The sequence below is a fragment of the Camelina sativa genome, chromosome 16, assembly GCF_000633955.1.
Source record: "Camelina sativa cultivar DH55 chromosome 16, Cs, whole genome shotgun sequence".
NCBI lineage: Eukaryota > Viridiplantae > Streptophyta > Magnoliopsida > Brassicales > Brassicaceae > Camelina > Camelina sativa.
The window spans coordinates 25206733-25231509 of record NC_025700.1 but is presented as its reverse complement, the minus strand read 5'-3'; the positions used below and the strand labels follow the sequence as shown (position 1 = coordinate 25231509).

The 24777-nt window shown below is 37.5% G+C and overlaps 5 protein-coding genes across 5 annotated transcripts; 2 read left to right on the top strand and 3 right to left on the bottom strand.

The window, feature by feature from the left end:
- LOC104752375 (organic cation/carnitine transporter 5) lies at positions 6991–8849 on the top strand. The gene has a single exon (XM_010474493.1). The coding sequence runs from the start codon at positions 7177–7179 to the stop codon at positions 8722–8724; it is 1548 nt and encodes a 515-aa protein (XP_010472795.1). The 5' UTR covers positions 6991–7176; the 3' UTR covers positions 8725–8849.
- On the bottom strand, positions 8943–11847 carry LOC104752374 (cation/H(+) antiporter 2). Its single transcript, XM_010474491.1, has 4 exons — positions 11645–11847; positions 10553–11536; positions 9437–10368; positions 8943–9244 (listed from the first exon to the last, which is right to left on the bottom strand). Exons 1-4 carry the CDS (start codon positions 11801–11803, stop codon positions 8968–8970), a joined length of 2352 nt encoding a protein of 783 aa, XP_010472793.1. The 5' UTR covers positions 11804–11847; the 3' UTR covers positions 8943–8967.
- LOC104752372 lies at positions 12529–13843 on the top strand. The gene is made up of 2 exons (XM_010474489.2): positions 12529–12815; positions 13444–13843. The coding sequence occupies exons 1-2, from the start codon at positions 12615–12617 to the stop codon at positions 13621–13623; spliced, it is 381 nt and encodes a 126-aa protein (XP_010472791.1). The 5' UTR covers positions 12529–12614; the 3' UTR covers positions 13624–13843.
- Positions 13820–16687, bottom strand: LOC104752373 (E3 ubiquitin-protein ligase RGLG2). Its single transcript, XM_010474490.1, has 11 exons — positions 16165–16687; positions 15810–15894; positions 15577–15717; positions 15381–15494; positions 15210–15307; positions 15050–15129; positions 14847–14952; positions 14631–14758; positions 14399–14516; positions 14260–14316; positions 13820–14152 (listed from the first exon to the last, which is right to left on the bottom strand). Exons 1-11 carry the CDS (start codon positions 16366–16368, stop codon positions 14069–14071), a joined length of 1215 nt encoding a protein of 404 aa, XP_010472792.1. The 5' UTR covers positions 16369–16687; the 3' UTR covers positions 13820–14068.
- Positions 21227–24286, bottom strand: LOC104754030 (dihomomethionine N-hydroxylase). Its single transcript, XM_010476190.2, has 4 exons — positions 23922–24286; positions 22433–23042; positions 22061–22334; positions 21227–21664 (listed from the first exon to the last, which is right to left on the bottom strand). Exons 1-4 carry the CDS (start codon positions 24284–24286, stop codon positions 21294–21296), a joined length of 1620 nt encoding a protein of 539 aa, XP_010474492.2. The 3' UTR covers positions 21227–21293.

Sequence of the window (24777 nt, the reverse complement as noted above, 5' to 3'; positions counted from 1 at the left end):
TTTTTTTTTTTTTTTTTTTTGGAATATCTAATAGAATGGTTTTGTAATGGAAAGAGATTATTGGCATATTTGTATATATAGAGATGTATATGTGTGTAGAGAGAGAGACAAAAGGGACATTTTATCAGTATAGCGGTCCCAGAAGTTTAACATTATAATTTTAATTACATGGAAAGAAGCTTATAGTTAGTCCAAATTAAATATTGACAATAAACAAAACTTAATTTGGATTTTAAGAATTCTTGAATAATTCAGTTAACTAATGGAATCTATTACTAAATGTTACTACACATCTAATAGACCGTGTATTCTACGATTCCGCTTGATGAGAAATTTATTTATATATTATATATTCACCATTCAGTTGTATATATACGTGAACAAAATTAAATTTTTATATGACTGTAGTTTAGTGAATCTAAAGACTATAATATGGTTTTCTTTTTGTCGTATGAATTATCAAGAGTTATGTTACAAATGCTTTTCTTTCTATCTTTTTTCGGCAAAAATGTTGTCTATCTAACTTGAAGAGACAATGTATCTATTATTAGTCATACGTGGAAAGGAAATGTGGAACAACGACTAGCAAGCTAATAACATGGAATGAAATCCGAGTCATGTGAATAGATCCGATCCGTGCAGTTTCTTTTTGTACATTATGGGCTCTCCTTTTGAGTCTTCGATCAATTCACACACTTTTTTGGTCCTTTAAATTTGAATATCATATTAACTCGATTACCATATGATCTTTGTCTTGTCTTTTGAGGATATCTATGCTAATCAGTTTAAATTTAGTTGTAATTACGATCTCTAGGTATGATCTTTCTTGGAAAATGACACTACAACCAGTGATATTACTGTCGATTAATGAATTTTTAATACTGTTGTAGTTTTCTTTTTGTCAAATGTTGTGTCTTTTAATAAAGTCCCCATTACAAAAGATTATATCAAATACAGTTTTTATCTTTTGTTTTCAGTCTTTATCCCCCTTTTATTCTCCGGATGTCTTTGGGATTCGAACTCTTCAATAGTTCAATTCGTCGTGAGAAACCAAAATATTGACCACAAAAATTTCCATATATCTCATATAAATTTGGATTCATAAATTTATGCATACAATTATATAAGAGTATTTGTTAATATTGATTATTGATTTAGATTTAACACATACAAAAAATAACTACATAACCCTAATTATATATTAAAAAAAATGTATAATTGTTGAAGGTTTCTGATTCAATTCCTGATTTGATCTTGGTTAGACGTAACCGGAGTCAAGAAGAGTTGGATTGGGTGGTTATCTCCGGTTTAGAGGAATGTGACTAAACCAGAAAGACGAAGCCAAATGCGAAACTTCTAACTGCAGTGGAGGGTTCGTTGGTATATATAAAGATGCTGAGTTTTCTTATTTTTTAAGCTTCTTCTTCTTTTGTATCGGTTCTGAGTTTGTTCAAGTGTGAGGAAAACTTAGAGAGAGAGTTCACCATTGTTGTAAGCTCGAGCTTGAGCTGAGATTCACCTTGCTTGATAGTGAATTTGCCGGATTGATTCGGCTCCGGATGTAGGCTTGATCACACCGATCTCGCTGAACCGGGTTAACAATTGTGTGTCTTGTGTTCTTGTTTTCTTTATCTTCATTCTTTGATTTCACATTGATTTCGATTGAGAGAGTGATTCGTGAGATTTGTGAGACCAATTCATATTGTTCTTGATTCGAATCGTAACAGATTGGTATCAGAGCTTGGTTCGCTCGTCAATCTCAATCGATCGATGGCAACAACTACGAGAGTAGAGATCAAGGTGTTCAATGGAGATAGCGATTTCTCGCTATGGAAGATCAGAGTATTGGCGCAGCTTGGGGTTCTTGGTTTAAAGAGTATCCTAACTGATTTTACTCTGACGAAGACTGTTCCGGTAACGAAGGATGAAGAAAAAAAGATTTCTCCAGAGGAATCATCAGAGTCGTCATCATCACAAACTAAGGAGGTACCAGATCCAATCAAGATCGATAAATCACAGCAAGCTTTGACAATTATCATTAATCATGTTGGCGATAAGGTACTTAGGAAGATTAATCACTGTGAGACAGCAGCTGAGATGTGGGCATTGTTGAATAAACTGTATATGGAAACTTCTCTACCAAATCGAATTTATGTGCAGTTGAACTTCTATTCGTTTAAAATGGTTGATGCTCAGACTATCGATCAAAACGTTGATGACTTCTTGAAGATTGTTGCTGAACTTGGTAGCTTGGAGATACAGGTGTCAGAGGAAGTGCAAGCTATATTGCTGTTGAATTCTTTACCAGCTAGTTATGGTCAACTCAAGCATACACTCAAGTACGGTAACAAGAGTTTGTCAGTTCAAGATGTTGTTTCTTCGGCTAAATCCTTAGAACGAGAGCTGGCAGAGTCAAAGGAGTCAGTAAGGTCTACATCCGCTGTTTTGTACACAACTGAAAGGGGAAGACCTCAGCAGAGAAGTCAACAGAGTGGTTTTACAAGTAAGAGTAGAAGTCGATCAGGCTCAAGATCGAAGGTCACCTGTTGGTTCTGTAAGAAGACTGGGCACCTGAAGAAAGACTGTTATGCTAGAAAAAGGAAAATGGAGAATGAAGGCCAAAACGAAGCAGGAGTTATTACAGATAAGTTGGTATTCTCAGAAGCTTTGAGTGTTAACAATCAACTGGTTAAAGATCTGTGGATTCTTGATTCTGGATGTACATCTCATATGACATCTAGAAGGGATTGGTTCAGTAGTTTTGATGAAAATGGTGGAACGACTATTTTACTTGGTGATAATCATTCAGTGGAGTCTCAAGGTCAAGGTTCTATTCGTATTGAAGCTAATGGCGGGTCAATCAAGGTTTTGAATAATGTCAAGTATGTTCCAAATCTGAGAAGAAACCTTATTTCTACTGGTACTCTTGACAGGCTTGGGTATAAGCATGAAGGTGGAGATGGAAAGGTGAGGTATTATAAGCACAATATAACTGCTTTGTCTGGAATACTGCAAAATGGTTTGTACATTCTTGAAGGTAAGACAGTTATCAGTGAGAATTGTAATGCAGAGGGCAGAACAGATAGTACAGTGTTATGGCATAGTAGGCTTGGTCATATGAGCCTTAACAACATGAAGATTCTGACTGGTAAGGGATTATTACAGAAGAATGACATTAAGGATTTGGCATTTTGTGAGCACTGTGTTATGGGGAAATCGAAGAAACTAAGCTTTAATGTTGGTAAACATACTACTGAAGATGTGTTGGGATATGTTCATGCAGATCTATGGGGCTCACCAAATGTCACTCCATCATTATCAGGAAAACAGTACTTCTTATCGATTATAGATGATAAGACCAGAAAGGTATGGCTTATGTTTCTTAAGACTAAAGATGAGACATTTGACCGTTTTTGTGAGTGGAAGGAACTGGTTGAGAATCAAGTTGGTAAGAAGGTAAAAATTCTTAGAACTGATAATGGTTTAGAGTTCTGTAACTCTAAGTTTGATGAGTTTTGTAAGAAGAATGGTATTGAAAGACATAGGACTTGTACTTATACTCCAGAACAGAATGGAGTAGCTGAAAGAATGAATAGAACCCTTATGGAGAAGGTCCGGTGTTTGTTGAATGAATCTGGTCTGGAAGAAAAGTTTTGGGCTGAGGCTGCATCTACTGCTGCATATCTGATAAATCGATCACCAGCATCTGCAATAGATCATAATGTTCCTGAAGAGTTGTGGTTAAACAGAAAACCTGGATATAAGCATTTAAGAAGGTTTGGATCAATCGCTTATGTGCATCAAGATCAGGGAAAGCTTAAACCAAGAGCTTTAAAAGGAGTGTTTCTGGGCTATCCTCAAGGAACTAAGGGGTATAAAGTTTGGTTGCTTGAGGAGTTGAAATGTGTGATCAGTCGAAATGTCATGTTTCACGAAGAGATGATGTACAAGGAGTTGACAGGTAAAGTTCAGAATGAAAAGACGACTGAGGTTAAAGGTGATAAGGTGTTACTTGAGTTTGGTAAACTAGGGCTGGAACAAGGAGAAAGTTCAAATTCAGGTGGAGCTAATATAGAGGAAGTGAGTGACTCAGAAACAGAGTATTTCGAGCCTGAGGAAGAAGCACACGCACCGGTTGCAAGCTTAAAGCATTATCAGTTGGCAAGAGATAGAGTACGAAGAGAGATTAAAGCTCCAGCCAAGTTATCAGATTATTCACAGTTTGCATTTGCATTAATAACTGCAGAAGAGGTAGTTTGTGAAGATCCTAAATGTTATCATGAGGCTATCACAGACAAGCACAGTAAAGAGTGGGATGCAGGAATGTCAGATGAGATGAGTTCCTTAAAGAAAAATGGAACTTGGGAAGTCGTGAATAGACCTGAGAACGAAAAGGTTATTGATTGTAGATGGCTTTACAAGAAGAAGCCTGGCATTCCTGGTGTAGAACCTGAAAGATATAAAGCTAGATTAGTAGCAAGGGGCTTTACACAAAGAGAAGGAATCGACTATCAGGAAGTGTTTGCACCAGTGGTGAAACACATATCCATCAGAACCCTAATGTCATTGGTTGTCAAAGACAATCTTGAGCTTGAACAGATGGATGTTAAAACCGCTTTCCTTCATGGAGAGCTTGATCAACCGTTGTATATGGAACAACCTGAGGGTTATGAGGAGAATCCAGGTAAAGATCAAGTTTGTTTGCTGAAGAAATCATTATACGGACTTAAGCAAGCACCTAGACAATGGAACAAGAGGTTTAATGCCTTCATGATCAAACAAGAGTTCATCAGGAGTGACTATGATCAGTGTGTATATGTTAAAGAGGTATGTTCTGGAGAACTTGTCTACTTACTGTTATATGTAGACGACATGTTGCTTGCGGCTAAGAGTATAACTGAGATAAATAAGCTCAAGGAAGGATTAAGTAGGGAATTTGAGATGAAGGATATGGGTGCAGCAAGTAGAATCCTAGGGATTGATATAACTAGAAACAGAAAAGGAGGAACTCTGACCTTATCTCAATCTGGTTATTTGGAGAAGGTGTTAAAACGGTTTAATATGAGTAAAGCTCATGCTGTGGATACTCCAATTGGGGCACATTTTAAACTGAAAGCTGTTAAGAATGAAAGTGAGTGTGTAAATCTTGATAAAACTCCTTATGCAAGTGCAGTCGGAAGTGTGATGTATGCCATGGTGGGTACTCGACCTGATATTGCTCATGCTGTTGGTTTGGTGAGTAGGTTTATGAGTAAACCTGGCCATGTTCACTGGGAAGCTGTTAAATGGTTGCTGAGATATTTGAGAGGAGCTAGTGATTTGAATCTGACATTTACTAAGGGTAATGATCTGAAGATAGAAGGTTTCGGTGATTCAGATTATGCAGGCGATCTCGTTCGAAGAAGGTCAACTGGTGGTTATGTGTTTACAGTTGGAGGAAACACTGTAAGTTGGAAATCGAGTTTGCAGGCTGTTGTTGCATTATCAACAACTGAAGCTGAGTATATGGCACTTACCGAGGCTGTGAAAGAAGCTCTGTGGCTGAAAGGGTTGCTTGAAGATATGGGTTATAGTCAAGAGAAAATCACAGTTTGGAGTGATTCACAGTCTGCAATATGCTTATCGAAAAACAACACTTTCCACGAGAGGACAAAGCATATTGGTGTGAAGTACAATTTCATCAGAGACATTATAGAATCTGGGGAGGTTGATGTTCAGAAGATTCACACTTCAGTGAATCCTGCAGACATGCTTACAAAAGGCATTCCTGTGCAAAAGCTTAAGGCAGCTTTAGAGTTTCTAAAGTTGCTCAAGCACAAATAAGATGTGATATCATCTTTGCTGAAGGTTAAATCCAAGTTAGTGCAAGTTCATTGAGCAAGAGAGGAATCGAATCAAGGTGGAGTGTTGAAGGTTTCTGATTCAATTCCTGATTTGATCTTGGTTAGACGTAACCGGAGTCAAGAAGAGTTGGATTGGGTGGTTATCTCCGGTTTAGAGGAATGTGACTAAACCAGAAAGAAGAAGCCAAATGCGAAACTTCTAACTGCAGTGGAGGGTTCGTTGGTATATATAAAGATGCTGAGTTTTCTTATTTTTTAAGCTTCTTCTTCTTTTGTATCGGTTCTGAGTTTGTTCAAGTGTGAGGAAAACTTAGAGAGAGAGTTCACCATTGTTGTAAGCTCGAGCTTGAGCTGAGATTCACCTTGCTTGATAGTGAATTTGCCGGATTGATTCGGCTCCGGATATAGGCTTGATCACACCGATCTCGCTGAACCGGGTTAACAATTGTGTGTCTTGTGTTCTTGTTTTCTTTATCTTCATTCTTTGATTTCACATTGATTTCGATTGAGAAAGTGATTCGTGAGATTTGTGAGACCAATTCATATTGTTCTTGATTCGAATCGTAACAATAATAAGCACAATTCACTGCGTTCGAATGTGCATATTCTTTTGTTTCAATTATTCGAGATGCATATTCATTTTAACAATATATATATCTAACACAAGGTGGCAAGTCACCAGTGAGAATGGTGGCGGTAGATGCAGATATAGAAATCTTATAATCCAAGCTTATAATAACACTATTCGATTTCATAGTCCCCTTGCTTTATTCGTTGTATACTCTTCAAAAAAAAAAAAAAAATTACATAATTTCTTGGCGAGACGTTAAGCTCAAGTGACAAGTGGTCATGTCTCTCACCCATGCTCTGCAACAAGTGGAAACACAACGTACCTGTCGACGTGGGACACACGTGCGAGGTATAACAAACCGGGCTTTACAATTTGAGTCTGAGCTAACCTTATACTGGGCTTTACTTAATGGCCCACTATTAATTTATAAGCAGAAGTATCCATGGTGGTGGTAAGTCGCACGTACTTACATCAGCAAATATGTATTTTATTCATATTGTGCTTCAATTATTGGCTATTTAATACTTAAAAGGTGAAGGGCCACAAAGATACAAATCTTAAACAGTTGTTCGAAAAGACAAAATAAAATACAAATCTCAATCACTGATCGATCATTATAGAGATCAGATCTCTTGACCACACACTAAATGCGAGATGTTGGTTTTCAGATTATATATGAGTCAAGTACCACTAGTTTGATTGTTTTAATTTTTGATGTAATAATTCTCACGACCTCAACAAGATCGTTTAAAGTAAGCAACAATGGCGGATTCGTCAGCACCATTGTTGACACACCTTGAAGAAGATGAAGACACTTCGTCGCCTCTAACTTTCGGCAAGATCCTCGAACAAAGCTTGTCTGATTTCGGATTCTCGCAGTTCTTACAGATAGTTCTTGTTGGACTCGCCTTAACCTTCGATTCCCACCAGATATTCATCACCGTCTTCACAGATGCATATCCTACGTGGCACTGTCTCGACCACACGATCTGCAATCCGGCAACTACCGATATCTGTAAGATTCCCCGGTCAGCTTGGGAGTGGGACGACGGTGGTTTCAAGGGTAAATCAGTCATTTCAGAGTTCGATCTCGAGTGCTCGAGCTCCCTTCTCAGAAGTCTACCTAGTTCAACTTTTTATGTGGGTTCTATAGTTGGAGGAATCTTCTTGGCTATGATCCCAGACGGTACCTTGGGACGGAAGCAACTTCTTTTTTTCTCGACTTTCGCAATGTCACTCACTGGAATCTCGATTTCTTTATCCTCCAACATATGGATCTACTCTTTCTTAAAGTTCGTGATCGGATTCGCCCGTTCCCAGACTGGTACATACGCGTTAGTTCTGATAAGTGAGCGAGTTTCCACTAAATGGAGACCGCGAGCTACTATGATTCCTTTTACTCTGTTTGTGTTAGGGTTCATGTCGCTATCTGGAATCGCTTACCTTGTCCGACACGATTCCTGGAAAGTTCTCTATCTATGCACATCCGTTCCTGCAGGAATCCACAGTATTGTCATCTATTTTTTTGCCCTAGAGTCGCCGCGCTGGCTCCATTTGGAAGGGAAGAATGATGAAGCCATTGAAGTGCTCAAAAGAATTTCACCTGCAAAGAGAGGTTACTTGGAATCCGCGTTTTCTAGGTTACCTCCAAAAGAAACATTAGAACTAACTTCAAGCTCTTCTATCAAGGACTTGTTCATCAGGAAATGGGCTTTTCGAAGAATCGTACTTGTTATGATCATAATGTTTGGGTTGGGAATGTCGTACTATGGAGTTCCATTAGCGGTTAGAGACATAAAAGTGAACATCTATCTGAGCGAAGCCCTAAACGCAATGGTGGAGTTACCGACGTTTGTTATCACACCGATCTTGCTAGAGAAATTTAGCAGGAGAAGCTCTATGCTTGTAAATTGCTTAATTGGAGGTGCATCAGGAGTGCTATGTTTCGTTATGAGCCTTTTGGGGAGAACAAAAATCGCATTCGCTCTCGAACTCGGTTCTTTCTTTTGCGCTAGGATTGGATTCAATTTAATGGCGGTTTATATGGTTGAGCTATTCCCTACATGCGTGAGAAATAGCGCAACAACGATGCTTAGACAAGCGCTTGTGGTTGGAGGAGCTTGTTGTCCAATCATTGCTTCGGTTGGAAGAAATCTTCCGTCACTATCTTTTGCAGTTTTTGGATTTACGATGTCAGGTGTAGGGTTATTCGTTTTGCTTCTTCCTGAGACCAAAGGGTCAAGTCTATGTGATACAATGGAAGCACAAGAGCAGAGAGACCAAGCCTTGAAGAGTAGCCATAGTTGCTGAAAACAGAGTTTCAGAAACCTATATATTCTTTTACTCAATTTCCATATATAATTGTCTCTGAACAGAACCATTTAATTCCGGTAATACCGTTAAGCTCCGGTTAATCAAGCCATCTGTTAAATTTTCAGAGTAATTCATATGTGACACCTACAATGGCATGTCTTAAATTCTTCATAAACTGAATCATTTTGTTTTTTAGGTTTAGGTTCTGATAATAAAATTTCCATAAACTAAAAACGTTTGCTAATCATCTAAAAAGCTATCGTGTGAATATCTTTGTCTTTGAACTACTAATACAGACGCATTTACATCTAAAGATGAAGCCAAGAAATCACCGACAGTTCCTAGCTCCGGACACTCTTCCCAATCTTTCATCCTCAGCGTCATAGGACAATCTCCTCTGCTCTTTCCGACCACAAACAGTGAATACATCTCTCCGATCTCTCTTAGAATCGTCAGCGTATGCGGTCCATTGCTCACACGCTTCTCTATGAACCCCACTTCTCCCGTCGTTACAAATCTGTTGTACAGTCAAAAAATAATATCAAAAGTCGTTTCTTTGATGGAAACTCAATTTTTAACTCTGTAAATTACAGTTTCCTTAAACTCAGACCAGAGACAACGAAACAAAGTAGCGGCGGGAAACGGAGCTCTTATCAGAAACAAAGTACACAAAACAGAGTAGTGACAAAACAATGTATAAATAAGGTACCTGTTATAGAATTCTTCTAAGAAGCTCCGATCTGTTTCTTGTTCAGTTTGATCCCTTCCCATTACATCCAAAAAAACCTCGTTATTATCTCGTGTTGTCGCATTTCCAACCGGAGTCTCTGCCTTTGAATCCTCCGACACGAACTGTATAACTGTGAGATGAATTAGGGCGTTGTTCGAGAGCCATTTGCACAGAGCAAGAGCCTCGCGATCATCCGGACCACCAAAGAACAATGCCGCAACGTGTTGTACCGAGTCAAACCCGTGCGGCTGCTGAAATCCCGTTATGTTTCGGTCCACGAAAATACCGATCGAACACGGAGCGTGCCTTAGAACATTCCGGTTCATCTGTCTTAAAAGTTCTCCATCGTTTGTAGTCTTCCCATCAATCCTCTGGTGTTTATGAAACGGAAGAAATACAATCGAAACGCGAAGATCCTCTGTTGCATTACAGATCTCTGCGTGCATGTTAAGCATCTGCGTCACGAGTTTCACCTGTTGGATCAAGATTTTGCTGTCTTTAGCAAACGAATCAATCGAATCGTTGATCTCTAAACCATCGTTGGTCCCGAATTCGTCATCTCCATTCGCATTGGCTCCATCTTCGTCGTGCTCATGATACATCAATTCAGATTTTCTTTTCTTGGGAAGCGGTCCAAGGTGCATAAGCAGAGGCGAGAACGGCTTCGAAGCTCCGCGAGAACCGCTCAAGGCCGAGACAAGAGAGATCGCACCGCGAGCTTGACGGGCTCCGTATACGCAGGATAAAACGCGTAATTCCTCGTTGGTGTCGTGAGATTCAAGCGAAGTCTTCTCGTAAGCAAAGTCTTTCTCTCTTCCTTTAAGCAAGAAAGACGCCAGAACACCGCTTACTAGCGTCGTGATCACCAAAGCAGCCACCATCATATCATGGATTGTTGTGGTCCACCATTTCTACAGGTAGATTCAGACAAACATTGTCACAAAAAGAACAATAAGTTTTTGAAGGATAATTGATATTGTCATGAAGATGAATCAGTTCAATAATATTGTAAGCTATGTTCAATATTTGTTATGGTAACTCTTATATTTTCTTGAAAAAAAAAATATGAGACTCTAGAACATTATGTAGACGTACCTTTTCGGAATAGTTTGAGTCGAGAAGAAGAAGACCCACATGGCCTTTAACAGAGAGAATGGCGGGTAAGAAAAACCAATGTTTCTTGGGGATCTTGAGGTACATACAAGCGCTTATTACACCAATAAATTTCCCAGCTAAGGTTACAATCACTATAATAACTAGACCGATGTAATAGCGTGTGGTTAACGCGATGATGCTGAATCTGAAGCCGATGTAGCCAAAGTAAACCGGGAGAACAAACTCGTGGATCGGGTAACTAAGCCGTTGAATCAACGTTCTGTGAGTCTTTCCTTGTCGAGGAAACATTATGCCGATGGCGAAAACCGAAACCGAGGAATTGACATCGTAGGATTCGATTGTTATACCGATGATGAGAAGGAAGATGAAGAAAACCAAAGTTTCAGCCTTTGAGAGGTACTTCTCTTTAGGGTTCCTCTTTGGAAGCCATGGAGCTAAGAACCTGTTGAGCAAAATTAGGAATCCAGTCCCGAAAACAAATAGGACGAGATCACCTATCATAGATCCAGAGATGAACGCAATGATTACAGTGTAGAGAACGACGTCTGTTAATTCGATGAACAGCGCACATGAGATTGTTAGCCGTCCGATCTCAGATGTGTTTAGTTTCCAATCGGCTATTGAACGGAATACAACAGGAGATGCCGTGTTAGAGACGGTAATGAGAAGAACCAAGAAAAGCGTAAAGTAATCTTCTTTGATCTCAAACATAGGGATGAATAACCATAAGAAAGCGAAACTCAGGAGGCCGCACGCCAAGAATGAGCTGCAGGTAATCACTGCTGCTTTCTTGAAATTTCTTTTCATGAAATGTAGGTCGACTTCAAGACCGATCAAGAACATGAAAGATGTTCGCAAAGCGAAAGAGAAGAAAGAGTAATAATCTGCTGCGTTTTTTTGGAGGAAGAATTCCTTCACTGTAGGTATTCTAGAGAGCAGAACAGGACTCAACACAATCCCAGCCTAAAAAAAAACCAAAGATGGGTAACAAAACATAAAATATTGTTAGAAATTTTTCACAGCCCTAAAAACTGAGTCTTTCTTGTAACGCAAGAAATAAAATATTCTTACGAGAATCTGGGCAACAGGACCAGCTTGGCCACACGGTTTAAGAAGGAGATAGAACAACTGTGAGAAGACGAGAATGCAAGCCATTTGAATAAACATGGTATTAAGGGGATTGAACAATGCATCTCCTTGTGGTAAGCAAAACAATAACTTTGGATCCATCTTTTTCTTCTTCTTGATTCGATGATCATGAGCATTCTTCAAACGTGATGATGAGAAGAAGACTAAGAAAGAAAGAAAAAAACGTTTGTTGGGGAAAAAGAAACTGAAACTGTTTTATAAATCAAGAATATATAATTTCCTAAAGTAATTTAGAAAAAAAAACTAATTACTTTACATTTGGTTGGAGTTGATATGGGTTTACAATTACTTGACCATCCTTCAATTACTCTATGCCTCTATTTTCTTTTCTTGAAAAGCGGATTAAGTTGACTGTAATCAACGAACTGCTATTACGAAAAAATTCACTGATGAATTGGTTATCATCCGGTCAATCAACAGAAAATAAATTCAAAACATATGAGATGATATTATTGTCTGTGATAAAAAGATAATATTTTCCAAACATATCACAGATGCTAGTAAAATGAAAGTATGGGATATTTTGCGTAAGTAAAATTCTTTACTAATATTTTTGGACATTTATCTCATATTTTTTTCTTTTCCACAAATTAATATGTTCGCAAACTCCCCAAAAATATAGGGTGTTCTTGATACAAACACAAACCTTGTGTGTTTCTGACATAACTAAAAAAATTAGAGGGGACTAAATATAATATCAAAATTATCAGGTGTAAGATCCGAATATTAAGAATATTTGGGGCCCAGAAATAAATATATAGAAATATGGGAGGTTTTTTGCATATACGCAAAAGTGCCTACCTGTAATGTGTTGAGACCACGAAATCTACAACCCTAAGAAAACCCCCGGCGAGAAAAAAACGGTGAGTCGGAGAGAGAGAGAGAAGGAGAGATGTCGTTCATGTATGAGAAGAGCAACACATGGAGATGGCTAGTGATGAAGACGAGAGATTCCAGATCCTTCTTCTTCACGTTCGCTACTTTATGCGGTGTCATTCCCGGCGTGATTGGCTATGGTGTTATGCAGGTCACCAATTCCAGTAACCCGGAGCTCGAAGCCCGCCTCCGTAAATCCGCTCGCCCCGACACCCTCGTATGTATCTCTCTACCGAAGACCTTTCCTGATTGTTCCCTGTGATTGTGCTCTTCTCTTTAAGCATTTTTGATTGGTCGTTGATGCGATTCCTGACCTGTTAAATGTATCCGCTAATCATCGGATCTTAAAGATGTTTCATGAACCTGATAGATGTTTGAAATTAGAAATATGTAGTTGGTCTTCTTCTATTGAGGCTCATAGGATGGCTAGATTCTTGAGCTTGATTGGTTACAATTTGTTCATACATAGTCACTTGAGCTTACCTTGATGTGTGGAACTTTTGTTGGAGTATGAGTGGAACATCTTGATGATTGTTGTATCTCGTGCTTTTGTTATGTGAAGATCTAAAATCAATTGTTATCTGCTACTTTGCAAACCTCCTATGGGATTGAGTCCCTAGAGTTGTTGTGGTGGATTGATGAGTTAGGCATTTGCGGGTTCTGTTTTTCTGTTCTTGCTCTGCTTCACAATGTCGATTCAGTTGAAGTTTAGTCGTATGTCAACCTTAGGCTGATTGTTAAACATGAACCGCATATGAAAATCCTTTATTGACACTACTTTTGGTTTTTGTAAGCTTCTATCTTTTTTGTGTTATCTTCTGCTGATGAACAACACTTTTCTGCAGATGATGGGTAAAGTAAACCAAGAGAGGCTAGCTGAGTATCTCGGTGAGTTGAAACAGAAGCAGGATACAAACGACAGATACGTGGCTGCTTTAAGGGGAGAGACTCTTACCAGGAAGCCTTACCAAAGAATCCAACCAGTGCCAAAGCTAGATGACACGGTGACAACCAAAGCTCAGTAAGGATGAATTCTTTGAAGAGTCAGTGTTAGTGGATGACCCTCACTTGAATCTTTCGTTCGTTGATGCAAAGATGGCATGTTTCCTGGCTGTAATGTTTTTTTTTATTTTGTAACTAGCATCTAGCGACACAGCTTTTGTGCTATGCCAACTGCTGCCACTTCAGTCACTACAAACATTTTGCTATGATGAATAAAACTGTGTAAAACCCATGTTTTGTACATTGCTTCTTCATTCTTACTTGCAAGGTTATTGTTTTACAGTACATACGAAATTGCATTGTACATGCTGATTGTGGAACATTGTCAGAGACAGTTGGCAAACCAAACTGTAGATTTTACAAAGGGGAAGGACAGTATGTGCAACCGTTTCTTATGTGCATAAATAAAGCTTGTCGGCATTTATCACGTGTAACACCGTGAGCAGTAAATCAGTTTGTGGGCATTCATCATGTGTAAAGCCGTAGCCGGCTAGTGATCCGTACTCGGCAGATGGGGCAACTTGATATTTTGGATCCGCAACCTCCACAAGTCTGCAAAAGGAAATTGCAAAGGTAAGTTAAAAACTGGTTTATTTATGGATGGGCATTGGTTTGAGTAAACTTAAAGCAAGCAGTTAAAATTCCTTGGTGAAACTAACCATGTGGCCGCAGCTGAAAGCCAAGTCTTTTCGGTTAGTCAGACAAATCGGGCAACTCTGTTAAACGGAATACCATATGAGTGAGACTGAAGTTGATTCGGCAAGTCAGAAAATTAGTAAAGTATGCAACTTATGAGACCTGGGTTTGTTCAGGTGATGTAGGTGATGCAGTTGATGGTAGTTCAGCATTAGTTAGAGGCGTGTACGGAATTGGTGGGGGTCTCGGAACTACTGTCTTAGCTGAGCCCGTCGGGTTCCTTTATAGACAGGTGCAGAATTAGAAAGGACCAGCAGAAGCAATTAGACAAACAAAAAGAAGCAATAAGACAAAAGTTCTATTTATGTTGAGAAGTGAAAACTTATGGAAGTACCCGAGTAAGCGGAGTTCGATGGCTGCTTGATACTGAAAGGGAATCTCCATTAGAGCAGCAAGAGCAAAGGCAGTTTCTTTGGCAGACTCTGGTGAGTTTCTCATCATGATCTCTGTGAAATTCACAAACTACGCATAGAGAAGAGAAGATAAAGATCAAGAAGATACTCGAAGCAGAGCATATAGATGGAAAATAACACAGAAACCGGGAAGATACCTGAAAGTTGTCGAATTCACGCTTAGGGATCTTATCATCGAACTTCCTCATGTCTTCCCATGGTCCGTCTCCAACACCGACTAAAACAATCGATAAAGCATACGAGCTGTAGATAGAAAAAGGAGGTGCGAAAATGGTCTGTTTGGATTCCACAAAACCGAGTTGCGAAAAAATGAATAAAACTGAATCGGCATTTGTTTTACCTTGCATTTACAATAGCGTCGATGGTTGTTTTCTCTTGTTGACTGAGTTCTCCCTCGGCCATATCTGTACCTCTCGTTACCTTTAGCATTCAGAATGTACCCTTTTAAGATTGGTGTCGTATTTTGTTTACTTTTTTCTTTGTAAAGCTTTTAACTTTACCTGTCCATCCGCGACGATCACAAGAACATGGAACTGTCCACCGTTCTTCTCCACAATGTCAACGGCAGCATCAATGAGCGGTCCATACGACGTTGGCCCTTTTGAACACGGAAGCTTGTGTGACTTGGTAATAAAGCTATGGAAGGTATATATAGATTTTCAAAGAAAGACCTGAAAGACGCAAGACGGGTGCAATTCTCCTGTAACATGCTAAGACCTCTTCGAAGCCATGACATGGAGAATTGTCGCTATGGAAACCGAACACTTCCTCATCGTGAGTTGTTGCTGGATAATGCAAGAAAACAGAGTCTCAGAAACAGAGATCGAAGATGATATTTTCAGGGGAAAAACAAACAAAAACACTCACAATCGCCAAAGCCGAAACAAGGGATGAGATTGTCTTCGTCGAAAGGAGCCAACGTTTGGCCGATTACAAAGATCGCCTTTTCGTATGGATTTGGTGTTTCCCCGAGCGCGTGCAGACACTTTCCATCAAAAGAAGTTTTCCCTGAAACAGAACACGTTAACCACACTTTTATACATTTTTGATCAAAATATGTGAACTTACAATTTAAGTTTGTATTTATTGTAGCTACTTACCAGTCCACTCGTTGCTCTTAGTGAAATCAACTCCGAGAATGAGATTGGATGATTCAAGACCAGCTTCTCTTAGAGCTTTTGATACCTTTTAAAACCACCACACCATTCCATAATTATCACACTCAAGAACAAACTCCTCACTAATTATGGTTTTTAAAGAAATTTTTACATATCTACTAGAAAATGTACCAAATCAAAATATGTCCCAATGTAGGAGTAAAGAGAAAAATAAAAAATCATACGCCTCTTGTATTAGCCTTTTGAAGAACATCAAAGAAGCAGAAACCATTGTGAACCAAAAGTCAAGTCAACACAAAAAAAAAACAGAAAAAAAGGAAAAAAAAAAAACAAGAACCTGGTCGAGGGAAGAGAAGCGATCAGGGATGAGAGCGTACTTCTTCTTGGCGGCGTTGGTCTTGTCGTCGGCAACGGAGATTGAACTTGAAGCATCCGACGGTGATGGTTCATTAGATTGAGACGACGTCGTTCCTATACTCATACTCCGACTGCTTTTGCTTTTTCCACTTCCAAATCTCTTTAAGAAATTTCCCATAGTCATCTCCTTTCTTCTTCTTCTTTCTTCGAATTCGAATTCAGAAATATGTTTTTTTCTTGATAATGATAGAATCTTTTTTTTTTGTTCCCCCTTCTTTGCTGGAATATTTAAAGAAGACTACTCTTCAAGACACCCAATAAAACATTTTATTGCTTCACTGTCATTTAAGTTTTATTTATTTTCATTCTACGCGGCAACGATCATTAATTTTTTTTTATGTCAACCACTAATTGTTATCTAGTTTTTACGCGGCCAGATGGGGACTTCATATTTTACTATAGACCCTCATGACTCATGAGTACCGAAACCTAGAAAAAATGAAACTATATATTATATACACTGAAGATCTTATGAGATGGATATAAATATATCATTTCATTCTTAAAAAAAGAAGAAAAAAGAATGACTTTGTGAACAAAGATGGAATTAGATACTCTCTTCTTATGCTAATCTCAGTTTCCAAGTTTAATATCTCCATTTTTGCACTCCACCCGTTTCTTGAAGCTTACTTTACCGAAATTAAACGGCGGGAAAATACTGGGCTGGGCCTTTTATGTACGTTTATGGTCTGATTCTTTTTTTTTAACAACGTTATGGTCTGATTCATTCATGAAATGTTTATTACTTTCGTTGCTAGGATAGTATCGGCGCTATGTCGTGCGGAAGGATTTTTGTACGTTTCTTTGTGGTTTTTTTTTTTTGTATTTTTATATGTTTGTGTTGGATTAGAAATTTATTATATCTTTAGCATCTTATTTGTGAATTGTTTTGTATATGATTTATTGTGTGGTTTTGATTTGCTGTATTTGTTTTTTGTTTTTGACTGATGTATGTCTACACGAATAATAATTCATAATTCATAAATAAGATTGAACAATTAAAAAGCTTGAAGAATTGAAATTTAGTATTGTTCTTTTGTTCAAATTTTATTGTATATTTTTCGCATTTTAAAATTTATAAAGTAACTGAATTAATATATAGTTATCATTATACATATTTAAATAAATTCTTAATTTAATTTTCCCTTATAAAAAATAGATACTTTATGAATTCTTTGTTATGTATAGAGATTTTTTGAAAATAAATTGTTTTTCTTTTCGTGAAAATCATATTGATAATGTAATAACTGAAAAATAATTATATAAACAACCAAATAAGTTCACAACCACACAAAAATATGTTATAACAAAAATGATTATGTTGTCCCAAAGAAAACAACATACCTCTCCAGAAAAGTCACAATCTTATACCAATTCAATGTGTGCCTCGAGCTCTCACTTGGTTTATTTTATTGCCTTATTAATTTTACATGAAAATTTTACTCCTACTTCATTTTTGTATTCTTTATTAAAGAAATTTATGGTGATTCGGCAAATTATCCAGACAGACCAACTTATACCCAACAATCTTTCAATTACACATTTTTAGAAATTTTTTTTCATAGCTATAACTGAACTTCTGTTGCATATGTTCTACACCGCAAAATAGAAGCTACTATGATTAACACAACACATTTCTTTATTTAGAATTTGACCAATCTTACGGTCCATTAACACTTGTCATTGACAAAACACTTCTTTGTCATCTTCTTCTTCATCATGAGCTTCTTCTTTGTTCTTCATCTCACATAAGCTTTCTCCTTGCAGGTCTAAAATACAAATCTATACAAAATAATAGAATTTAATTTTACAAAAATTTGAAGGCAGATTTTCGAAGCAAATATCTAACTGGGATTTGGGAAACGAAACGAAAGATCTATTGTAAAAGATAGAGATAGCTGGAATGTTTGATTGATCTTCATCATCATGTCTCTTACATATTTTAGAACACACAGAGGAAAGAAGAATAATGCCCAAATATCGAAATATCGCTATTTGTTTTTTTTGGAATATTTCATATAATTGAAATGTTGACAAGTAACATATATTAAGGTGATATGTATTATTGTTATAATTTTAATGGATAAATATTTGAACTGTCAACACCTCGCCCTGTGACTTTTACCTGAACCGATTTTTCCGAACTGAACCGAACCGAGAATTGGACAAATCGGTTCGGGTTTGGTTATTGATCGATTGCAATTGGAAAGATCTCTGCAAGTAGTTCGGGTATGCATTCGGTTGGGTTATGTTATGCATAACCAAACAGGTTACCGATTCATCAAAAACAATCATCGCTCTGTCATCGTTTTCATCATCCAACAGTCGAGGTCTTCATCATCTAATCGTCTTCATGGTTGATTCGGTTCAAAATCAGAAGCTTTTTCCATTACTCAAAAAACCCGAAAACCTATTCGAACCAAACCGAAATTTTTTAACGGTTAGTTCGGCAACATTTTTCATTACCCGTAAATTCGAGAACCGAGAAACCCGAACCGTGTTGATCCGAAATATTTGCAGTTGCAGACCTTCTGGCAGTAATATTCTCTCATTCGTTTCTCTTTTGTTTAGTCCACGTAGGAGTAAAATCAGGTGAGGTGTATTAATGTTATAATTTGATAGGATAGATATTTTTAATGAGGTGTCAACACATGATTTAAAACAAAAAACACGTGTTCTTTTACTGTATTGATTTGACTATATAAAAGGGAACCCTATGTGCCGGGAAAATATATATATATATATATATAAACTTTCTTTTGGAAGGAATTATATATAAACTTTCTTTTGTAATTCTCATTGGTTTTTTATACCAGCATAAGAATTAGATTACCGCATCATCACAAATTTATTATCAATCCTTTATTTATAAAACTAATAATCAAAAGCAAGAGGGAGGTTTGGGTCTGAAATCCCTTGTTGATGCCTATCGTCTACCTGTAGGGTGTCTCCGGGACATAGAGAAAATGTGTGCTGCTTTCTTGTGGTCAGGACCGGACCTTAACCCCAAGAAGGCAAAGATAGCTTGGACTGAAATTTGTAAACCGAAGCAAGAGGGAGGTTTGGGTCTGAAATCCCTTATTGATGCTAATAAGGTCAGTTGTTTGAAGTTAATATGGCGAATCCTCTAGAAACAAGATACCCTCTGGGTAAAATGGATTTGGACATATCTAATACCGAAGGAATCCTTTTGGTTAGTTAACAATGTATCGGGAAATGGCAAAAACAATGTTTAAGGTGGAGGTTAATAACGGGGCTTCAACATCATTCTGGTATGATATATGGTCGCCAACGGGACGTTTAATTGACCTAGTGGGACCGAGAGGATTCATTGATTTGGGCATTACGCAGGGTGCAACGGTCCAAGAGGCCATAACCACGCACAGGCCTCGTCATCATCGGTTTGCTGTCTTAAATGATATAGAAAACACCCTTCAGGCTATTACACGTCGCTCTACTCGACAACCAAATGCTGCTGACACCCTGTTATGGCGATCTCAGGGTGACAGGTTCTCCAAAACCTTCTCCTCTCGACATACATGGCATAATGTTCGCAGCTGTCACGCAAAGGTCGATTGGTACAAAGGGGTATGGTACTCTTACTCCACCCCTAAGTATTCGTTTATCCTCTGGCTGGCAATTCATAACCGTTTAGACACTGGCGATCGCATAAAACACTGGTCATCGGGGCAACAGGTCACATGTGTCCTCTGTTCCGGCGTGGAAGAGACAAGGGATCACCTATTTTTCTCGTGTCCTTACTCTGCAGTTATTTGGAGAGAACTCACACAGTCACTGCTCTCGACTCACTACTCAACAGACTGGAGCTTTCTGCTCACGCTGCTTACCTCCCCGACTTTATCACCTCTCCCACGTTTTCTCTTCAAGTATGTTTTCCAAGCAACTGTCTATCATCTCTGGCGTGAGAGGAACGCTCGACGACATGGAGAGGCCCCTTCCCCGCAGGCTCAAATCATAAAGCTCCTTGACAAAAATGTACGCAATCGTCTCACCTCAATCTTGAGGTTACACGATCATCGATACGATGAAGGCCTGCATCTCTGGTTCTCTACAAGAGTTCACGTTCGTCCATCCTCTTGCTAAGACAATCAGTATACTGTTTCAGACTTGTTCGGTATTTCATTTTTCAAACGCTGAAGCATTTATTGTACAAATGTTTTTTGGTTGAATACAATTTTACATTCTTTCAAAAAAAAAAAAATATTATCAAAAGCATGCCATTAAATTTTTGTCATGTTCAGTTCAGAGACCAACGAAACAAACGACAACATCACGAAAACTAATTCAATTTTTTTTTTTTGACTATAATGTTAAATTAGATTAAAAAAAAACATAAAGGTTTTACAAAGCTTTTGTTAGAACCCTCTTAAAACAGTTTGGAGAAATAATTGAAACAGTTAAAACAGTTTTAGTAGAATCTTGCAGCAAACCATGTTTGGATGCTGTGCTAAGTCTGTTGCGGATATTTTTATCAATGAGCTTTATTAGCCTCTCCTCTGTAGCAGGTTGGTCTCCATGTCGACGAGCATTTCTCTCCGGCCAAATGGAATGTCTTGTGTTTTGAAAAGCGTAACCGGTAATAAGCTTTGTGGTCTTGTGGAGCTCTTCGCTTCCAAGCAATGCCATGATCTCTTGCCAGCCTACGGTGTATTTGTTGAGTAGCAGCTTCTTGGCTAGTGCCTCCCAGATTCGTTGTGAAAAAGGACACTGAAAAAAAGATATGTGCAGTGGTTTCCATCAGATGGCCGCATAATATACAACCGGTGTTAACTAATTCAAATTTAATCCATACATCACATGACAATAACAATAAATTCGGCGCCGTTAATGTTGAAAACAGAGCAAAACCGTATCTTGGTTCTTATTTCATAGGGCTTTAAATAGCCAAACTCAAGAAAAAACTGCACCTCCTTAATTATCATACAGAGGATTTTCTACAACTAAGAAATATGGGAGAACAATTCAACTGCCACGAATCCTACAAACTCGGGAGTTTAGTCAAATAACACTAACAGTTAACCGGTGGGATCAAACTGGTCCGGTCCGGAGTTTCGGGTACATGACGGCATCTAATCTGGGCTTCACACAAGCCATCAAAGGATTAGCCATGAACAAGTTTTCTTTCGACTCGACTAGCTCGATTTTGTCCGTCGTACCAGGAGGAATGGTCCAGTCGAACCCTTGGAGAAGCCTACCCAACAACGTAACAATCATGGAGGTTCCAAGCTTCGCTCCAACGCAGCCGCGCCTACCAGTTCCAAATGAAACAAGTCGTAAGTCTGGTTCAGTCAACATCACTTCCTTGCCGGTTATGTGGCGCTCGGGCCTGTAGATGAGTGGCTCATCCCATGTCTTAGGGTTTCGACCAACACCAGGACGACTCACTAGAATATGACTGCCTGCAACATCAATATTTATATTGAATTAAATAAACAATCAAATAATTACATAATTAATTGAAGGAGTGATGGATAATAAGAAATTTTGTATACTCATAATCTATTTATTTTCTATCCAAAATAGTAATGGAATAAATATTATGGAAAATATATTAGTATATGTGGTATATATAGGAGTTGAAGACAGAGCTAAACAACTCATAACATCTTCCACTACTTATACCACTAGGCTAAACAAACTTTCTACAAAATAGAGCCGATTATAGAGCTATATAATTTTCCACCGCAAGCTGATGCTTACAGCTTCTGTCTTGGGCCGGCTCTGGTTGAAGACAAATTAATACGCCTCTAACCAATTGCATAAATTTTGGGGGATAGAGAAAAAAAATGAGATACCTTTTGGGATGAAATATCCAGCGAGAGTTGTGTCGTGCCGTGCCATGTGAGGGACGAGGAAAGGATTGGTAGGGTGAAGTCTGAAGGTTTCTCTGCAACAAGCTTTGACGTAGTTTAGATTTGGTACGTCAGATTCTTGAACAAGTCGATCTTTTCCGACAACCATATCGATCTCTTCCACCGCTTTATCTAGAATCTCTCTCTGGTTCAACATTTCCGCAAGTGTCCACTCAATTACATTCACTGAATTATCAATCCCTACTACATCAAGATCCTGCTAAAAACGCAAAGAAACCATAAGTACTTATCAATAAATATATATTTACAAAACTAACTGGTATATATAGTGAGTATATTTCTATGATCACAAACCACAGAGAGATGCGTGATTTCTTGCGGGGTAAGCAACGGGTTCCCATTCGCATCTTTAAGGGTGAAGAGGATGTCGAGCCAATCCTTGATCTTCGCATTATCGCAGTTTTTATTCTCCCCTCTCCACAACTCTATCTTCTCATCGATAATCATCTTATTGTAATTAGCAATAACATCAACGGCTTCTCTTAACTCAGTCTCCTCTCCCTGGAGGTTCCATCCTCTAAAGAAAGGGTAGTAATCGGCTATGTAGAAGCTAAAGAAACAATCGAGAGCCTTGAAAATGGCGTCAAAATGTTCTTTCTCTATAAGTCCGAGACTCCCGTCAATCGTCGCCTCCTTCAAATTTCTCCGACCAAACAAGAGTCTCATCTTCACATTGTGTGTGTGAGTGCACACGATCTCCCTCACGTTCACCACAACTCCGTTTCTTGTCTTGGACTCACTTTTGTTGTATAGGTTAAGGACATAGGCGAGGAGGTTGTCGGATTCTAAGTTTCTTACTTTGAGTAATAAGTTTAAAGCCTTTGTAGACATTAACTCTGACGACATCACTTTCTTCATCTTCTTTTGCCTCTCTCCGTACTCGTCGAACACTACCCCATTGTACCTAAGAACTTTATAGCGTTTACACATGGGTGGATCCAATTTATATATGCATTATTTAAGAAATTATGAAAGGTTTAATCAAATCACTTGCCGCCATTTCAAAATAGTAATAACTCACAAAATTTGTTTCCGGGAGACAATTTGACCCTCAATTGACAAGAAATCATAATCTGGGAAAGATGATCAGAGGAAAATGATAGTGTTTTGTTTTTCACCTTTATTAAACTAACACGTTTTCTTAATTTAGTTAAATAATAATATTTTGTCGAGTCAAGAGAATTATAAGCTTTTCTAAAAATAAATTGTTATGTAACTTGGACAATTTTTTATATTGACCATTTCAGATCATCTATATATTAATAAAAAAACATTCTCTGAAAAATGTTGACGTAACATGCGGATAGACTATTTTTTAATTTGTCTTCAGTTTTAATAATATTTATATTTACAAACATTGTATTTGTCCAAGAAAAAGTAAATAATAAAAGAAATTAAATTCTTATATTAGAGCTACCAAACTGCTCTACCCCCGCTGAAGCAAAAAAAACTTGGACTAAACTAAGTGATAGGAGTTTTGTAAAATCTATTTCTAACTTAATTATATCGCTTAATTACACTTTCATAAATCTTTAAAATGATTTTTTTTTGTTCATATGATTGATATTATTATAATTCATATGATTATACAAAAAATTTCATATTCATATAAAACTAAAAATATATACTACACAAACTAAATTTTATATTCCAAATAGTATTTTTACTGATAAGTATAATAGATTTTATAAATAGAAATTACAGTAAAATTATTTAATAATTATTTAATTCTACACATAATAGGAGTTGTTATCTAGTTTGTTATAAAATTCGTTATACTTACCCGCCACTAATATACTCGGCAGAATAAGAGTCTGGCCTGTCCGCAAAAACTGCGTCTTTCTCTCTAACGACTTCTCGAGCAATTATATCAGATGTTATGGCAATGACATGAACACGACCAAACCGGAAGCAGGCTATATCCGTCTTCATATCGTTCATTACACGAACTATCCATTTGGAGGTTGGTCGGTTCTTGAGCATTCCTACTAAGTTCCCAATGATTGGAAATCCTCGTGGGCATGGAGGCAGCTGCTTACGACCACCAAAAAAACGGTCTACAGCGCTTTGTATGAGAAACAAAATATTGAGAGAGATAGAAAATGTGAGAACAATCGAGAAGATAACATTATTCAAATAATAATCCATGATCTCTACTTAGTTATAATTTTTGTGTATATCTATATCTTATATAATAGTTGTTCAAAAAAAAAAATCTATATCTTATATAATAAAGTAAGGTCTTTTTTGACAAACTCTAAAAAGTTTTCATTTGAGACTTTAGTTTTGTAACATGTATTATTTTCTCTTTAATATTTTAAGTATATTTTTCTAATTATGAGACAAGATATAAGTTGATATTATATTATAAGATGTTTGATTTATTCTTTAATTATGTATGTTGTCCAAAATAATGATTTTCTCTTTTATTTTTTAACTTTAATAGAAATAATTAACATGATATGTTTTTCAAATGACTTTATATGACATACATTATATTATTTATATTTAAGACAAAATATAATTTGATATTATACATTATAAGATGTTCAATTTATTCTTTAATTTATGTAGCATATTGTCCAAAATAATGATTTTCTCTTTTATTTCTTAACTTTAATATAAATAGTTAACATGAT

Excerpts from the sequence above, each read along its gene's own strand:
- LOC104752375 (XM_010474493.1), top strand. The coding sequence starts at position 7,177 with ATGGCGGATTCGTCAGCACCATTGTTGACACACCTTGAAGAAGATGAA.
- LOC104752374 (XM_010474491.1), bottom strand. The coding sequence starts at position 11,803 with ATGGATCCAAAGTTATTGTTTTGCTTACCACAAGGAGATGCATTGTTC. Across the intron at positions 11,537-11,644 it reads GTCCTGTTGCCCAGATTCTC|GCTGGGATTGTGTTGAGTCC; the intron begins GTAAGAATATTT and ends GTTTTTTTTTAG. Across the intron at positions 10,369-10,552 it reads ACTCAAACTATTCCGAAAAG|AAATGGTGGACCACAACAAT; the intron begins GTACGTCTACAT and ends ATCTACCTGTAG.
- LOC104752372 (XM_010474489.2), top strand. The coding sequence starts at position 12,615 with ATGTCGTTCATGTATGAGAAGAGCAACACATGGAGATGGCTAGTGATG. Across the intron at positions 12,816-13,443 it reads CCGCTCGCCCCGACACCCTC|ATGATGGGTAAAGTAAACCA; the intron begins GTATGTATCTCT and ends ACTTTTCTGCAG.
- LOC104752373 (XM_010474490.1), bottom strand. The coding sequence starts at position 16,368 with ATGACTATGGGAAATTTCTTAAAGAGATTTGGAAGTGGAAAAAGCAAA. Across the intron at positions 15,308-15,380 it reads ACCCGTCTTGCGTCTTTCAG|GGCCAACGTCGTATGGACCG; the intron begins GTCTTTCTTTGA and ends CGTGTTCAAAAG. Across the intron at positions 14,153-14,259 it reads CTTTCAGCTGCGGCCACATG|ACTTGTGGAGGTTGCGGATC; the intron begins GTTAGTTTCACC and ends TTCCTTTTGCAG.
- LOC104754030 (XM_010476190.2), bottom strand. The coding sequence starts at position 24,286 with ATGGATTATTATTTGAATAATGTTATCTTCTCGATTGTTCTCACATTT. Across the intron at positions 22,335-22,432 it reads AAATCACGCATCTCTCTGTG|GATCTTGATGTAGTAGGGAT; the intron begins GTTTGTGATCAT and ends CGTTTTTAGCAG. Across the intron at positions 21,665-22,060 it reads TGGATATTTCATCCCAAAAG|GCAGTCATATTCTAGTGAGT; the intron begins GTATCTCATTTT and ends TTGATGTTGCAG.